Source organism: Chrysochloris asiatica, unplaced genomic scaffold, assembly GCF_000296735.1.
Source record: "Chrysochloris asiatica unplaced genomic scaffold, ChrAsi1.0 scaffold00062, whole genome shotgun sequence".
In the NCBI taxonomy this organism is placed as follows: Eukaryota; Metazoa; Chordata; class Mammalia; order Afrosoricida; family Chrysochloridae; genus Chrysochloris; species Chrysochloris asiatica.
Genome location: NW_006408580.1, coordinates 11,750,243 through 11,763,847, shown reverse-complemented (window position 1 = coordinate 11,763,847; position 13,605 = coordinate 11,750,243). Strand labels below are relative to the sequence as shown.

Genomic DNA, 13,605 nt, shown 5'->3' with positions numbered 1-13,605 from the left:
TCATAAAATGCTTAAAAAAATTGACTTCTTATCATACTTTATATCCCACATTACATACCATACCTTATATGCTAAAACTTCTTTTAGGAGCATCACTGTGCTCTGAAAACATTAATGTAGAGCAGATTAGGAGTGGGCCCTGGCAGGTACCCAGAAATCTCATCCCCATCTTCCTTGCTAGGAAGATGCACATGGCTGGTATGTGACTCACTCCAGGCAACATCCAGCACAGATCAAGTGCTCAGGAGATATCCCAGAACTCGCCAGTTCAAAGTAAAAATCTGGCATTCTCAAGCAACCCTATAGTGCACTTCATGGGGTTGTCAACAGAACCATTTTGTCTGGACAAACTTACTGGGCACTGCCTACTTCTAGGAGGCACCATTCACATGTATCAGAGTCTCTAAACTTTTCTGTGGAAAACCACTGTAGCAGGAAAGCAGCTATAGATTATACATACATGAGTGTGGCTGGATTCAAATAAAACTTTATTTACAAAATCAGGCTGTGGGCATGGTCTATCACACAGGAGTTAGGTTGCTGGCCTCTGACATAAATGTGATTAATACTCCCTGAAGCTGTGTCAGGTGTCCTCCTGGCGCAGTGGTTAGTGTTCAGCTGCTGCCCAAAAGCTTTGTGGTTTGAATCTACCAGCTGTTCTGTGGGAGAACGGTGTAGCAGTCTGCTTCCATCAAGGTTTACAAGCTTGGAAACCCTACAGAGCAGTTCTACTCTGTCACTAGGAGTTGGAATGGATTCAACAGCAATAGGTTATAGGTTAGGGAAGCTGTGCCATGAGGCTGGCCCGGGGTGACAACACCTCCACTTCATTCAAACGTTTAAAAAAATAGGTTTACAATAAGAAGAATATAAGTATTTTCAGAGCCTAGTTTTAACTCCTGTTACTTAGGGAGAAAACTGGATGAAAAAATGTTAAAAATGACAGTGAATGTCCATGTCAAAACAGATTTGCATAAATCCTATCAAATCTTCTCTATGCTATAGATCAAAAAGAAATTGGGATTATTGTTATTGGTAGCACCAGATCAATAAAATAAGTTTGAAATTAAAACAAACAAACAAACAAAAAGTGCTCCCAAACTATCAAGACAGGTATCATAACCCAGCCACCCTGAATGAATGGCAAATAGCTACAGTCTACTAAAGCAAGTTCTCTCTGCGGCCTAAGGCTAACATGCATAATGCTTCCATGTACACAGGATTGGAAAATAGCTTACCTGGGGACTGGGTGTGCATCATAGAGGGAGACTGATTAACTGTGCTGTGGTAAGATGTAGGAGGTGAAGTAAGAGGATAAGCGCCCGATGATCCTGGCTGCTTTGGAAATGGCTGAAAATGAGAAAAGTAAATGTTGATATGACAACCAACTGCATATAGTATGACGGTATGGCTTTTCCTGATTATAGCTACAATGTTTAACACTACATAATTCGTTGGTTACTAACAGAAATACTAGGTATGCAAACATGCGCAGTACACATCAATAACACAAATCTACATAAACGTCCGAAACATTTAAACATACCCACATCCTCATTTGTCACATTACATCACCAATGCTGATACCCCTCAAAATGTTTTTTTCTCGCCTACTTACCACATTCCATCGATTCTTGTTGTTAGGTACTGTCAAGTTGATTCTGACTCAAAGGGACCCTATATACAACAGAATGATATTTTTTGCCCACTTTAATATTACTGAAATCAGAGTGTGTCTTTCAATTGATGGTCTGTCCATTTAACTGACAGTGTTTTTTCTTTCTTAGCTGTAAGTTTTTAAAAAATGGTGCAGCTTCCATTTGGAGGAATCTTAAATTAATCAATTACGGTCGTTAAACCTGTCTTCTAGTCACTGTATACCCTAAAATTTAGTGATAAACTTGGGATCATCTAATTACATTATCTTTTTAAATTGAGGTATGAATCACATATTATTAAGGTACACAGTTTTAAGTGTATAGCCTAATGAACGGTTACATACATAACTACCATAAATCAAGACAAAGGACATTACCAACACCCCAGAGGTCTCTCTGGTACACCATCTTCCAAGTCTTTACCACCTCCCCAAAGGCAAGCGAGATTTTGTATTTTCATTACTCAACCTTAAGTTGTGCCTTCCCACCCCCACCCCCCCCCCGCCATCATCAACACACAGCCCCATTCCCTCTCTAGATCTCAAGTCCCCAGCCACTCCATCTCTCCACGTCATTGTCTCTGCCTCCCACCCCCGCCATTTCCTAGAAATACAGAATGCAGTCTTTAGTGCCTAGCTTCTTTTGTTCATTATGCCAGTGAAATGCATCTTCGTTGTTGCAGAGAGCAGTAGTATGTTTTTTTATTTCAGTAAAATATCCCATTGTATGAACATATCCCAATTTATTCACTCATTCTACTACTTACTTTGTCTTACAATTTTTGGATACATAATGCTGCAGTGAATATTCTTTTGTGTTTTCTGATGTATTTCTGCTGTATTTCTGCCTTATAGAGTTGAATGGCTCAATCACTGTTGCTGTTTGCTGCTGTCGAGTCTGTTCTGAACTCAGAGTGATCCTATGTACAACAAAACTAAAACACTGCCTGATCCTGTGCCATTCTGACAATCTTTCCTATGTTTGAGAGCCCATTGTTGCATCCACTATGTCAGGCATGCATGATGTTCATGTTTGGCATCTTAGAATACTGCTGAATACTATCCAAAGTGGTCATTTTACACAGCCCACCAGTAGTAAATGAGAGCTTTAGTTGCTCCTGTTACCAAATATTGGCATGGATTATAGAGTTTTTCCTTTTTTAAGTCACTTTTGTGGGCACAAAGTAGTATTTCACTGTGGGTTCTATTTGTATTTCTGGTCATTTGAACTTTATTTTTTGTATAGTACAATATAGGTAACCAAAACAGAACTGAAGACTAAAATACTTCTCCAAAATGTTCTATTGACAAGAGTATCTAAGGTCAAAGTCACTTATAACTATAACCAATAAATATTCTTTAAAAGAATGCTGACTGGTATAAAAAAAAATTAAAATTTGACTTACAAGTTGAAGAGAGAGCATGAAAAAGCAAAATCAAATAATGCCACTGGAACTCAGAGCTCTTCAATTTGAGAATATTCATAACCCAGCACTGGCCAAATTATGATTAAGTAACAAAAGTAATTATAGATGGGCCAATGAATAACTTAACTGTGGGGAGGGGCAAACAGTATACGACTTTCTCCTTCCATTGATCCCACCACACTGGCCTTGCTATGGCTGTGGTCCTGGTGTGGCGCTGCAGGTTAATGCCCTGGACTGGAAGGCCGGTTTGAACTGTAAGGCTGGCGGTTCCAGCTGCTCCTCAGAAACCCTATTCAGGGTCACCATGAGTCGGAACCAACTTGAAGGCAGTTAACAAAACAACAATGGCTGTGGTCAGTAGTCAGCCATGATTTGCAGAACTAATCAGTTTCTTTTTTATCCCCCAAAAGATGTGTCTCATATGTCCCTTGCTCCATCTCAGGTATAGGGAGGACCTACATCACAAGAAAGTGGCTTTCATAGAAAAGAGCTGCTCTTGCATCTGCTGGCCTGAGGCACTTCTCCCCTATGATGAATCAGCATCCTCAGAGGACTTACTCAAGATAACTCCTGTTCTAAGACCTGCAGAGGGGAACACGACCCACACCTTGGTTAGAGGCATTGACATGGGGTTTTGCTGAGCTGCTCCTTCGTATAGTTATGAAGATTAAGAAAGGAATCAAATAGTGTGGGGGGGGAGGGGATCCCCTAAATAATGGCTAGGGGTAATATTCCTTCCCCCAAGTTCCCCTCTGATAAGAGTCTGTCAAAGATGTAAGCCCTGTAACTTCTCACTGAAGAATTTCAGTTACTAAGTAGTTAGACCAAAAGCTAGGTCTCATAAATTTCCTACAACTACAGACACCTGGTGTGGCGCTGTAGGCTAAGCAGTGGACTTCAAACCACAAGGTCAGCAGTTTAAACCCACCTCAGAAACCCTGTACGGGGTCACTGAGTCAGTTGGAATTGACTCGACAGTACATAACAACAACAAAATCTTGAACAAAATACAAGTGGGTGGCTTTATAGAACAGAAAGTAATTTGATTACAGTTCTGGGAGCTAAGCTGTAAAACTTTATCAATTCTTTCTGTGGGCCTCTCTCCTAGTCTCTGCCAGCTGTCACCATCCATGCTACTTACAAACGCGTCTGCTCTCACTGCCACATGGTGTCTCTCCCTGTCTGTTTTCACTTGGTATAAAACACCACTCAAAAGGGATTAGACATAGGACTCAACCCATGGCAGCATGACCTCGTTAATGTCACAAAAGAAAATCCCTATTTCTCAACAGGGTCACAATCACAGGTACCAGAGGGATTAGGACTTCGACATAACTTGTGGAGGACACACAATTCAAGCCATAGTAGTCAACAGTAGAAAATGCTGTGGGAATACCAAACAAAGTGAATTTTCAGTTCAAGTTATGCTGTTCCATGAAAGCTTCTGGGTGAGAAACAGTGAGTTATGTTGTACACCGAAACTGAAGAAAAGGAACCACGGTGGCGCTGTGGGATAAGCATTGGGCTGTTAACTGCAAGGCTGGCTGTTCAAACCCACCAGCTGCTCCTCGGGATACATGAAAGTGACGGGGTAAAACTCAAAGCTCGTTAAGATTCTACAATGTGATTTATCCAAATAGTCTGAGGTCAAAAGCCTTGAAACTTGTCCACTTGTTCTCTGCAGCAGGCCCTACTGAACATTTAGTTCACTGTGCTCTACTTTAATGACATCTTTCTTCCAAGACATGGTGATGACACTCTCCCAAAGCCCCCCACATATCCCGCAGATAGTGCTTCCACTCTTGGGATCACATGAAGTTATGTTAAATGCACGAATGATCTGAGGTTAATGCTGCTTCTGGTACTGGATGCCTTCCTTCCCTCTTCCTCTATTAATGATTTTTTTCATATGGATTTCTTCGATATCGTGGGAAGGGATTACCTTATTTTCCAATGAAGAAGCCAAGACACCTATAAAGTCTGTTAAGTTACATAGATGTGACACTGGAATTTCAGCTAGATGTTACCTGTTGTTGGGGTGGTGGCTGGGGCTGAAGTTGTGATATTAAAGAATCCATCATATCTCCTCCTATTGGAGAAGGGGGATTATCATCTTCATTTACAGACCTTCTTCGAGCATCCTGATTGCTATCAACAAACATATTCAGGAATGTCTATGGACATAAACAAGGAAAATTTAAATTATTTTATCTGACTTTATTATATCCATCTCTGAAATACACATTTGATATACAACCACGATTATTAGGATGACCTAGAAGAGATTTTGCTAATTTTGAAGGAAAACAGTCAATAGCAAAACCAACATTTAACTAAAAAATATTATCAATTAAGAAATCATGCCCAAGCAAAAGGTTAAAGAAAGAAGTACATTGTAGCACCTCTTAACACCAAGTCAAAATATTTTCTCGTTAACTTCTGACTCAGAAATGGAAGGTGAAATGGAAAGATGTATGCTGTCAATGTAAGTAACTTCAAACACGGGAACATTTCCATTTAGTGAGACTTTATTTTCAAGCTAGAAATATGACAAAGGAAATCTAAGTGAAAAGACTAAGCCAATGTTTCCCTTTTTATCTTATAAAATTTAATCTGGATCCACTGGTATCAAGAAAAACTGGAACAAGGCTACCTACCATCACAGATTCTCTTTCCTCCACCTTCCCACCCTCCCAAAATAAAGACTGTAAGTTCATCAAAATCACAGTAAAGTTTCAAAGATGATGGATTCATATCACACATTTCATCTTCTCCCTCCCACTAAATCTAGAGGGAAAATAAACTCCTTTGAATCAGCAAGTCACAAAGACAAAAACCATGGGAGTAGAAAATAGCAATATATTCTGGAGCCTGCAAAGTAGATGGTTGAGTGATAACTGAATTACCAATGTGAGTCTCCAAACTGACAGTGCCCACTCAATCTCCTAAGTCCTCATCTGAAGTTTCAGAACGAGTGTGATCCAAGGAACAACCAAAGAAGCCTCCTTAGAGAAACAATACTTTTTTTTTTTAAAGACGCAAGAATTGGAACAACATTAAACATCTCAACAATCACAATGGAAGATAGAAGATAATGGAGCAAATGCCTTAAAAATTCTAGCAGAAACTGAGTACCAGCTTAGAATTTTATGCCTAGCCACCCTCTCAATTAGATGAGCATAAACCAAAGATTTTTTCACATATGCAAGATCTCAAGTTAACTTCCCTCTTTCAAGTCACTGTTGTAGAAGTATTCCACCAAAGCAAAGGAGTAGACCAAGAAAATGACATGGAGTATTGAAGGTTTTGAGGGTGACTTACATAACTGAAAGAGAGTTTACAGTTAATGACAGAGGAAGCTAAGCAGACAAAAGTATTAATTGCCAGGAAAGTAAAATAATGAGCAAACAAGAAAAAGTAATCATAGTAAATTAGATGGCTGAGGAACCAGTGTTTATGTATACAGAGTAATAAACACTGAAAAGTTATCTAATCAAAGTGACTATCTATTATGGATTATAAATTCTAACCTCTATACCTGTGGTTATGGGCTCAGGAATGGGTTGTCTTTCTCATGATAACGAGGCAGGATTAGTACAGGGTGCATCTTGAGTCAATCTCTTTTAACACACAAAAGCGATTAAACAAGCAAGCAGAGATGGGGTAAGATAGATGCCAAGCCACATGGAGATCCCCAAGGAAGCAGGAAGTAGAACTTGAAGAGCCCACAGAGAGTGGAAAACCTTCCCACAGATCTAGCATATGAATTCCCACTTCAGCTCCAAAACTGTAAGAAAATAACTTTATTTTTTAAAATTAAAGCTATCTACTTGTGGCATTTCTGTTATAGCAACACTAGATAAAAAAGACACTAACATATTGCAAGGACAGGAGGAAAAGAGTGGGTTGATGCACTGGGAACAGCCTAGAAGGGGGAAAGGAACATGTGAAAAAGAATTAAATCCTAATTTTCCATTGTGAGAATTAAATAACGCCCTCAACTGAAAAGATTAAAAAAAAAAAAAAAGGCAATTTAAGTATGCTATTTAGAGATAATGGACATTAAATACCAAGAAGCAGCGGTTTAAGAATTGAAACTAGGGGCCTCTGAGAAATCAGAAAATGGCAAGAGTGTGCTGTAGGGGACTGTTTTTCAAAACAAACCTTTTGGAATGCTTTAATTCTAAATGATATGCATGTACAACTAGCTGTTATGCAAGAATCTTTGGAGGCTATAGTTCAGGATCCTACGGTTTAAATAAGCACCATTATTAAACTGATGGTTGCCAATAATAAAAACTAAAAGCTCTCTACAAATCCCCAACAGTCAGTTGGGGTGTTCCCACCAGCAAATGCAACTCTCTTCAATATCTTCAACCTCACTTACCATAGGAAATAATGAAAAGGGCTTTTTCCCCATTTCATACACAGTCATATACCACTTTATCACAGCTTGTAGCTCTTAGAGTTCTAGCTCAAAACTTCAGAATGAAGTTGCAGAGATGATGAATTAAACGTTGGACTTAAGACCAGAAAAACTAGATGGTGCCCAGCTACTACTATCAACTGCTCTGAAAGGGATCACTTTATAAGATCCTGGATGCTGTTGTTGTTGTTGTTAAGTGCCATCAAGCTAGCCTACTCACAGAGACCCCTGTATAGGGTTTCCAAGGAGTAGCTGGTGAGTTTGAACCACTGACCTTGTGGTTCAAACTGACCTTGTGGTCCAGTGCCTTATCCCACTGCGCCACACCAGGACTGCAAGATCCTGGATCCAATAAGAGAAAATGTGGAAAACTCAGTGACATAAAAAAAAGGCCCAGCTTACTGGTCTGATGAAAGTGGTGAAACCCTGAGACTAGAGCCCTTGGTCACCCTTTAGGTCTGGAACTAAACTCACACCTATGGCTCAATTTTCAGCCAAGTAGACAGTCCTGGTGCGACACTGTAGGATAAGCACTGGACCACAAGGTCGACTTGAACTGCAAGGTCGGCTTGAACCGCAAGGCTGGCAGTTCACATCCACCAGCAGTTCCTCAGAAAACCCTTTACAGGGTTGCTATGAGTCGAAACTGACTCAACAGCACTTGACAACTGAGAAAGGAGAAGGAATGGAAACAAGAAATCCAGGTAGCAAGTGGGATACGAGCTGTTCCATGGAGGGGATTGCAATCATGGAGATAAAACAAAGTGTGTGATTTGTTGCATGTAAAACATGATCTTTTTCACAATTAAAAAAAAAAACAACAAAAAAAAAACACACACACACACACAAATGTGCTAAGTTTAAACAGTGATATTTTGGTTTGCCCCACAAAGGAATTGTTTCAGTTATCATTTTTATGTTCACGCTAAATTTGCATCATACTCGTCTATTACCTTTAGTCCTGGTGCAGGATAAAAACCTTCCACTAATTTGCTATTATCAAAAAGACTATAGGCACCATCCCGTATTGCCACAACGCCTCGACTCCGGCAGTATATATCGATGCAATACATGTTCCTGAAGGCCAGTCTGATGTGAGTGGAAGACTGTGGCAGAATGGAGAAGCACTGATAGGCAGTGTTGGTTCTCTGGGTCAAGCCCAACATTGGCACAGTGGGAAGCTTGTTGATGGCATTTAGTGGAGCCTGAGTGTCAAACAGTACCTATAAGGAACAAACAGTGAGAGCAGCCAGTTTCCACAAACTCTAAAACCTCAGAAGTTTCTATGTAAAACTGTCACAAATGAGACAATGTCCTTCGGGTATACTCCAGACAACTTCTCCTAGAAGAAAATGCAAATTAGAGCATTGTGTCCACTGTCAATAAATAAAAAAATTTTTACAGAAAAATGCAGGCTAGAAAAGACAAAGAAAGGCACTTACCCTGTCATTTAAACACAAGTTAAGTCCGCATGATTATTTCAGTTTTGTATGCGACACTGACATTGGCCGAGTCTTATTTGTAAACAGAAACTTAATTACCTGTAATAACTGAACCACATTTGGTGTTTTGTTGAACATTTCTTGAAGCTGATGGAGGATGGTATTGTGGCAGTTACTACAACCTGAGTTTGGGCCAACAGTTCCCAAAGAAATGTGAAACTTTTGATGTATGGAATTCCATTGGATACTAATCTAAATAAAAGAGAAGGCATATTTCAGAAACTGAGAAAGTAACAGATTTAAGAAGAGGAAAACAATTTTGTAAATAGCAGAGCAAAATGCCAAAGAACTAAATGAGATTTAATAAATAAGACTGAGCTCTGTAATCTTCAGATGTGCTGTTAATATGGACCAGTCTATTAACTGAACATGTATGTGCTAGACAACTCATTCCTACTACATAAAATAGAGAGACATCACTAAAGAAAAACTGTTACTTAAATTTTATTTGAAAATTACCATTATTTTTCCTTTCTCTCTTGAACTGAAGAAATGTCCCCTCTGGGTATTATTTATACTAAGGAGCACCTACTTAAAGGGAAAGGACACCACCCCAAATACAGGCACCTCTGGTTAATCAATTTGAAATACTCAAGTAATTTCTGATAGGACTTGAAGCAAGAGTCCAGAGAGAAGCCAGCTGACTGAATTTTTATACTAAATTTCTAGCACTTTATATATCAATCTCTAGCACATGATATAGGGAAAAAGTACGAAGCTACAGATTACAGGGAATACCTTATAATGATAGGATTAAAGGTTAACAATCATGTGAACCAAAGCAAAGACAAACCATATTGTTCATAACCATCCATAATCTTCCTTATAATAATCATTTTGCAAAGCAGACTTGAAATTAACGGAGAAAAAAAGCACAAATGCCAAAGATACACTACCTGGTCTGCAACTCTCCAAGATTATATGCCTCATCAATGAGGGTACTACTGCCTTTGCTTTCAATTTTCAAAGTTTCAAGATAAAACATAGTATGCGATAACTTATTTAAATCAATAAAGTGCTTACAAGTTACCATTTTGTCCAGATTTTTACAAGCTCTTAATCATTTTAAGGCAGACTTCATATTTTTTTATTTAAAAAAATTATATGAGAGCAATTTCAGGATTTGAATTCAAAGACTTAGTATTTAGCTGCAAAAGCTTAGCTACTCACTGAGCTTCCCTTGGTGGTTCCATAACACAAGATAAGTTTTCGGTAATTATAAACACGAACTTCTGAGAAAATGTTTAGATGAGCAGGTATGTCTAAACAGAGAGGGGGAAAAAAAGGAGATTAAGATTGTACACATAAAACTTAAACTACACATCTGAAAAAGAGGGTATTTGGGCAGCATCGTATGCCTAGGCAGGTAAGTCTCCAAATACAGGTATGTACCACTAACACCTGTTCAAGAAACATCTAACCACATATGTCCATGGTCCCACAGGTGTTATTTAAAAAAAAAAAGAAAGAAAGAAAGCAGCTCTCCTTTTGTTTATTTCTCCCTAATGGTTTTAAAGGAGCCTTGGTAACATAGTGAATGTACGTGCAGGGCTGCTAACCGCAAGGTCAGCAATTCAAATCTACCAGCTGTTCCACAGGAAAAAGATGAGACTTTCTGCTCCTGTAAAGATTTCCAGCTTTGGAACTCCTCTACAGCATTGCTATGAGTCAGAAGTGATTCCATGGCACACCACCAATGGTTTTAAAGGCTCTTGCAGCACTGGACCACGGGTGGGGTCCAGGCAGGTGAGGCAGAGGACAAGGCTCTCCAGCTCTGTCCAGCAAGGAGGTAGGTAGATGGAACAGTAGGTGGGCCTTCCTCTTCCTCTGCTGCTACTGCTCCCACTGCTGCTGCCGCCCATTCCTCCAGCTTCCACCAGCAGCAGTGGCGGAAACAAAGACGCCTAGAAGTAGGCCTCATAAGGTTTCAATACGGTGTTTGCACAATGTACAAATCACAACAGACCCTATTTCTCAGAACGCATCAGGGATGTCACGTGACATACCTGTAGCTATTTTGTTTAAAAAAGCAACACCATAAGGCACATCATATGTTTCTATTTCTACAAAAGAGTTAGTCATCCTTCAGGTCTGGAAATGGGACTCACCCCATGGTTCAATTTTCAGTAGAGTAATAGCCAGGTCTATGAAGGGAACAATAATACTAGAATAATAACCATTTGACAGCAAAAGGTAGCATTTGCCCAAGGACAAAATTCAGAAGGGTTACGAGAGAAGAAATGGAAGAAAGAGGAAGCAGGGAAGATGTGGGACCAGTGATGTTAGTTACATTGTGAGACACTGTAATCAATGACATGAAACAAAATGCCTAAGAATTGTTGAAAGGAGAATGATCTGCTCTATAAACCTTTACCAAATTTACACAAAACAAAGATTAAAAAAAATGGAGTCAGGGAGGGGGCAAGATATACAACACAGTGGTTAAGGGTTTCAACGCCAGGTCTGTAGCTTACTAGCCATGTGAATTTCTGCCCGTTTCTTAAGCCTCTGAGACTTGTTTTCTTCGTTTGTAAAATAAGGAACAATAAAATACCTACCTTATAGGGTGACTGAGGATTAAATGACTTAACATATGCAAATTGTTTATTATATTGTGTGACTCATGGTAAACACTCAGCAAGTATTAACTATTATTATAATATGGTATACCGATGTGTAAACATTTCTGGATACTTAAGATACTTAACAGTGGCTGTCTCCAGGGTTGGAAGCTAGAGTCTGAGGTGAAAGGGAGAGTTTATTTCTCATTAAATATACTTTTGAAGAAATCTAAATATTTTTTTACAATATTGATGCTTTACCTTTAAAAATTTTTAGAGGAAGATTATCACATGTACCTGGTAGCGAACGTGCAAATTCCAATACACACTCATATAATCGTGCAATACTATTCCAGTCATTAAGGAACATTTCAACCACTTTTCGACCACCAACAGGCTCAGACAGCAAATTTTCATATGTCAGATACACATGCCTTGACGGCCCTACAGGATTAAAAGAGAATATTAATAATAATCAATACTACAAATATCCAGAAATATCCAAAGACAAAGTGTGTGAAATTTCTCACCTTGCTCCCTGGTAGAAGTCCCATTAAGTGGACAATTTGCAAACACTAACTCTGCCACCCATGTGCGGTTATTTCTACCTTGTAATCGGAAAGTGCAATCAAGAAGAGAGCGGTCCAGAGCCTTTTGAGTTTCCTCATTTACACCCTTACATGGAGGAATTCTGGTGATGAAAGACAGCATATGAAGTACACTTTACATCACAAAAAGGCAAAAGCACAATGTAACACAATGACAGGCAAGGTGAAACCAGAGCTTCAGTTCAAACCCCACTACTACGTATCTTCCGCACAGGAAGGAGACAATTTATAGCATTTAAACTACTCACAACATTCACATCACCACAGATCAGGACTCACTTTAACAAAGTGACATTGGTCTTTTTCCTTAATTTTGTTATTAGAAAACACTAATTTTTCAGAATGAAAATCAAGGCCCAACTTCCCATGAAATCCATCTAGACCATCTTCAAGAAAAGCAAAGAGGAACAAAATACTTGTAAAACCACTCTTTGAGAGCAAAGTGATATAGTGGAAAAAACTGTTTTAATTCTACCTCTTTCACATTTAAACTCTCTGCATTTCAGTCTCCCAACTCTAAAATGAATATGTTGGTCACTGATGAAAAAAAGCAAAATATATTTAAAGTGCTTAGTGTGATGGCCGATACAGCAGGCATTCATATGTCAATTCTCCCTATAGTAGGAGCAAATCTTGACCACATGACAAAATTCTGGGTTCCTTATTCCCCTCCCCTCACTCCTCCTATGTGGAGGTGGCAGTTACCGGGATAGACATTCTAAGAGCTTTACACGTATTAATTCATTTACCATACATATCACAAGGACCTCTGGTAGCGTAATGGTTATGAGTCGGGCTGCTAAATCAAGGTCAGCAGTTGAAAACTACCAGCTGTTCTGTGGGAGAAAGATGTGGTTTTCTGCTCCTGCAAAGACTTATAGCCTCAGAAATGCTGTACAGGGTCACTATGAGTTGGAACCGACTCCATGGCATCTCACCACCACCACATATTATCACATATCCCAAAGGAATGTATTAGTTTTGTTGTTGTCAAGAAGGTTCTGACTCATAGTGACCCTGTATTGAGTTTCCAAGGAATAGCTAGTAGGCTTAAATGGCCAACCTTGTAGTCAGCAGTCCAGTGCTTATCCTAAGACTCTTTTAAAAAAAATACCTATTTTCACCTTTCAGCTTTATAGAATATTTTGTCATAAAATATTGTGAAGTAATCTTTGCTAGTGATTTATGAGTTATATATATAGATAAAATAATGAGATAATATTATTATTAAATGGCACATTAGGCCTGGTATAATGAGCATCTATATCTAAGGCAATGGGAGTGTATTGGATAAGCATGGGACTACAAACCACAAGGTCAGTGGTTTGAGCCCACCAGCTGCTCCACGAGAGAAAGATGAAACTTTCTGCTCCCACAAAGACTTAGAAAAGCCTCAAAAACCCTTTATAGGGTCACTATGAGTC

The 13,605-nt window shown here is 39.1% G+C and overlaps 1 protein-coding gene across 1 annotated transcript in view; it reads right to left on the bottom strand.

Moving 5' to 3' along the window:
- MED14 (mediator complex subunit 14) overlaps positions 1 to 13,605 on the bottom strand; it is a 79,073-nt gene that overhangs the window by 17,929 nt on the left and 47,539 nt on the right. The window contains exons 17-23 of the mRNA XM_006864268.1: positions 12,104 to 12,264; positions 11,871 to 12,017; positions 10,183 to 10,274; positions 9,052 to 9,204; positions 8,464 to 8,733; positions 5,112 to 5,258; positions 1,239 to 1,350 (exon numbers count right to left, since the gene is read on the bottom strand). Of these exons, the coding sequence (XP_006864330.1) occupies positions 1,239 to 1,350; positions 5,112 to 5,258; positions 8,464 to 8,733; positions 9,052 to 9,204; positions 10,183 to 10,274; positions 11,871 to 12,017; positions 12,104 to 12,264 (1,082 nt within the window). The remainder of the gene's footprint in view (positions 1 to 1,238; positions 1,351 to 5,111; positions 5,259 to 8,463; positions 8,734 to 9,051; positions 9,205 to 10,182; positions 10,275 to 11,870; positions 12,018 to 12,103; positions 12,265 to 13,605) is intronic.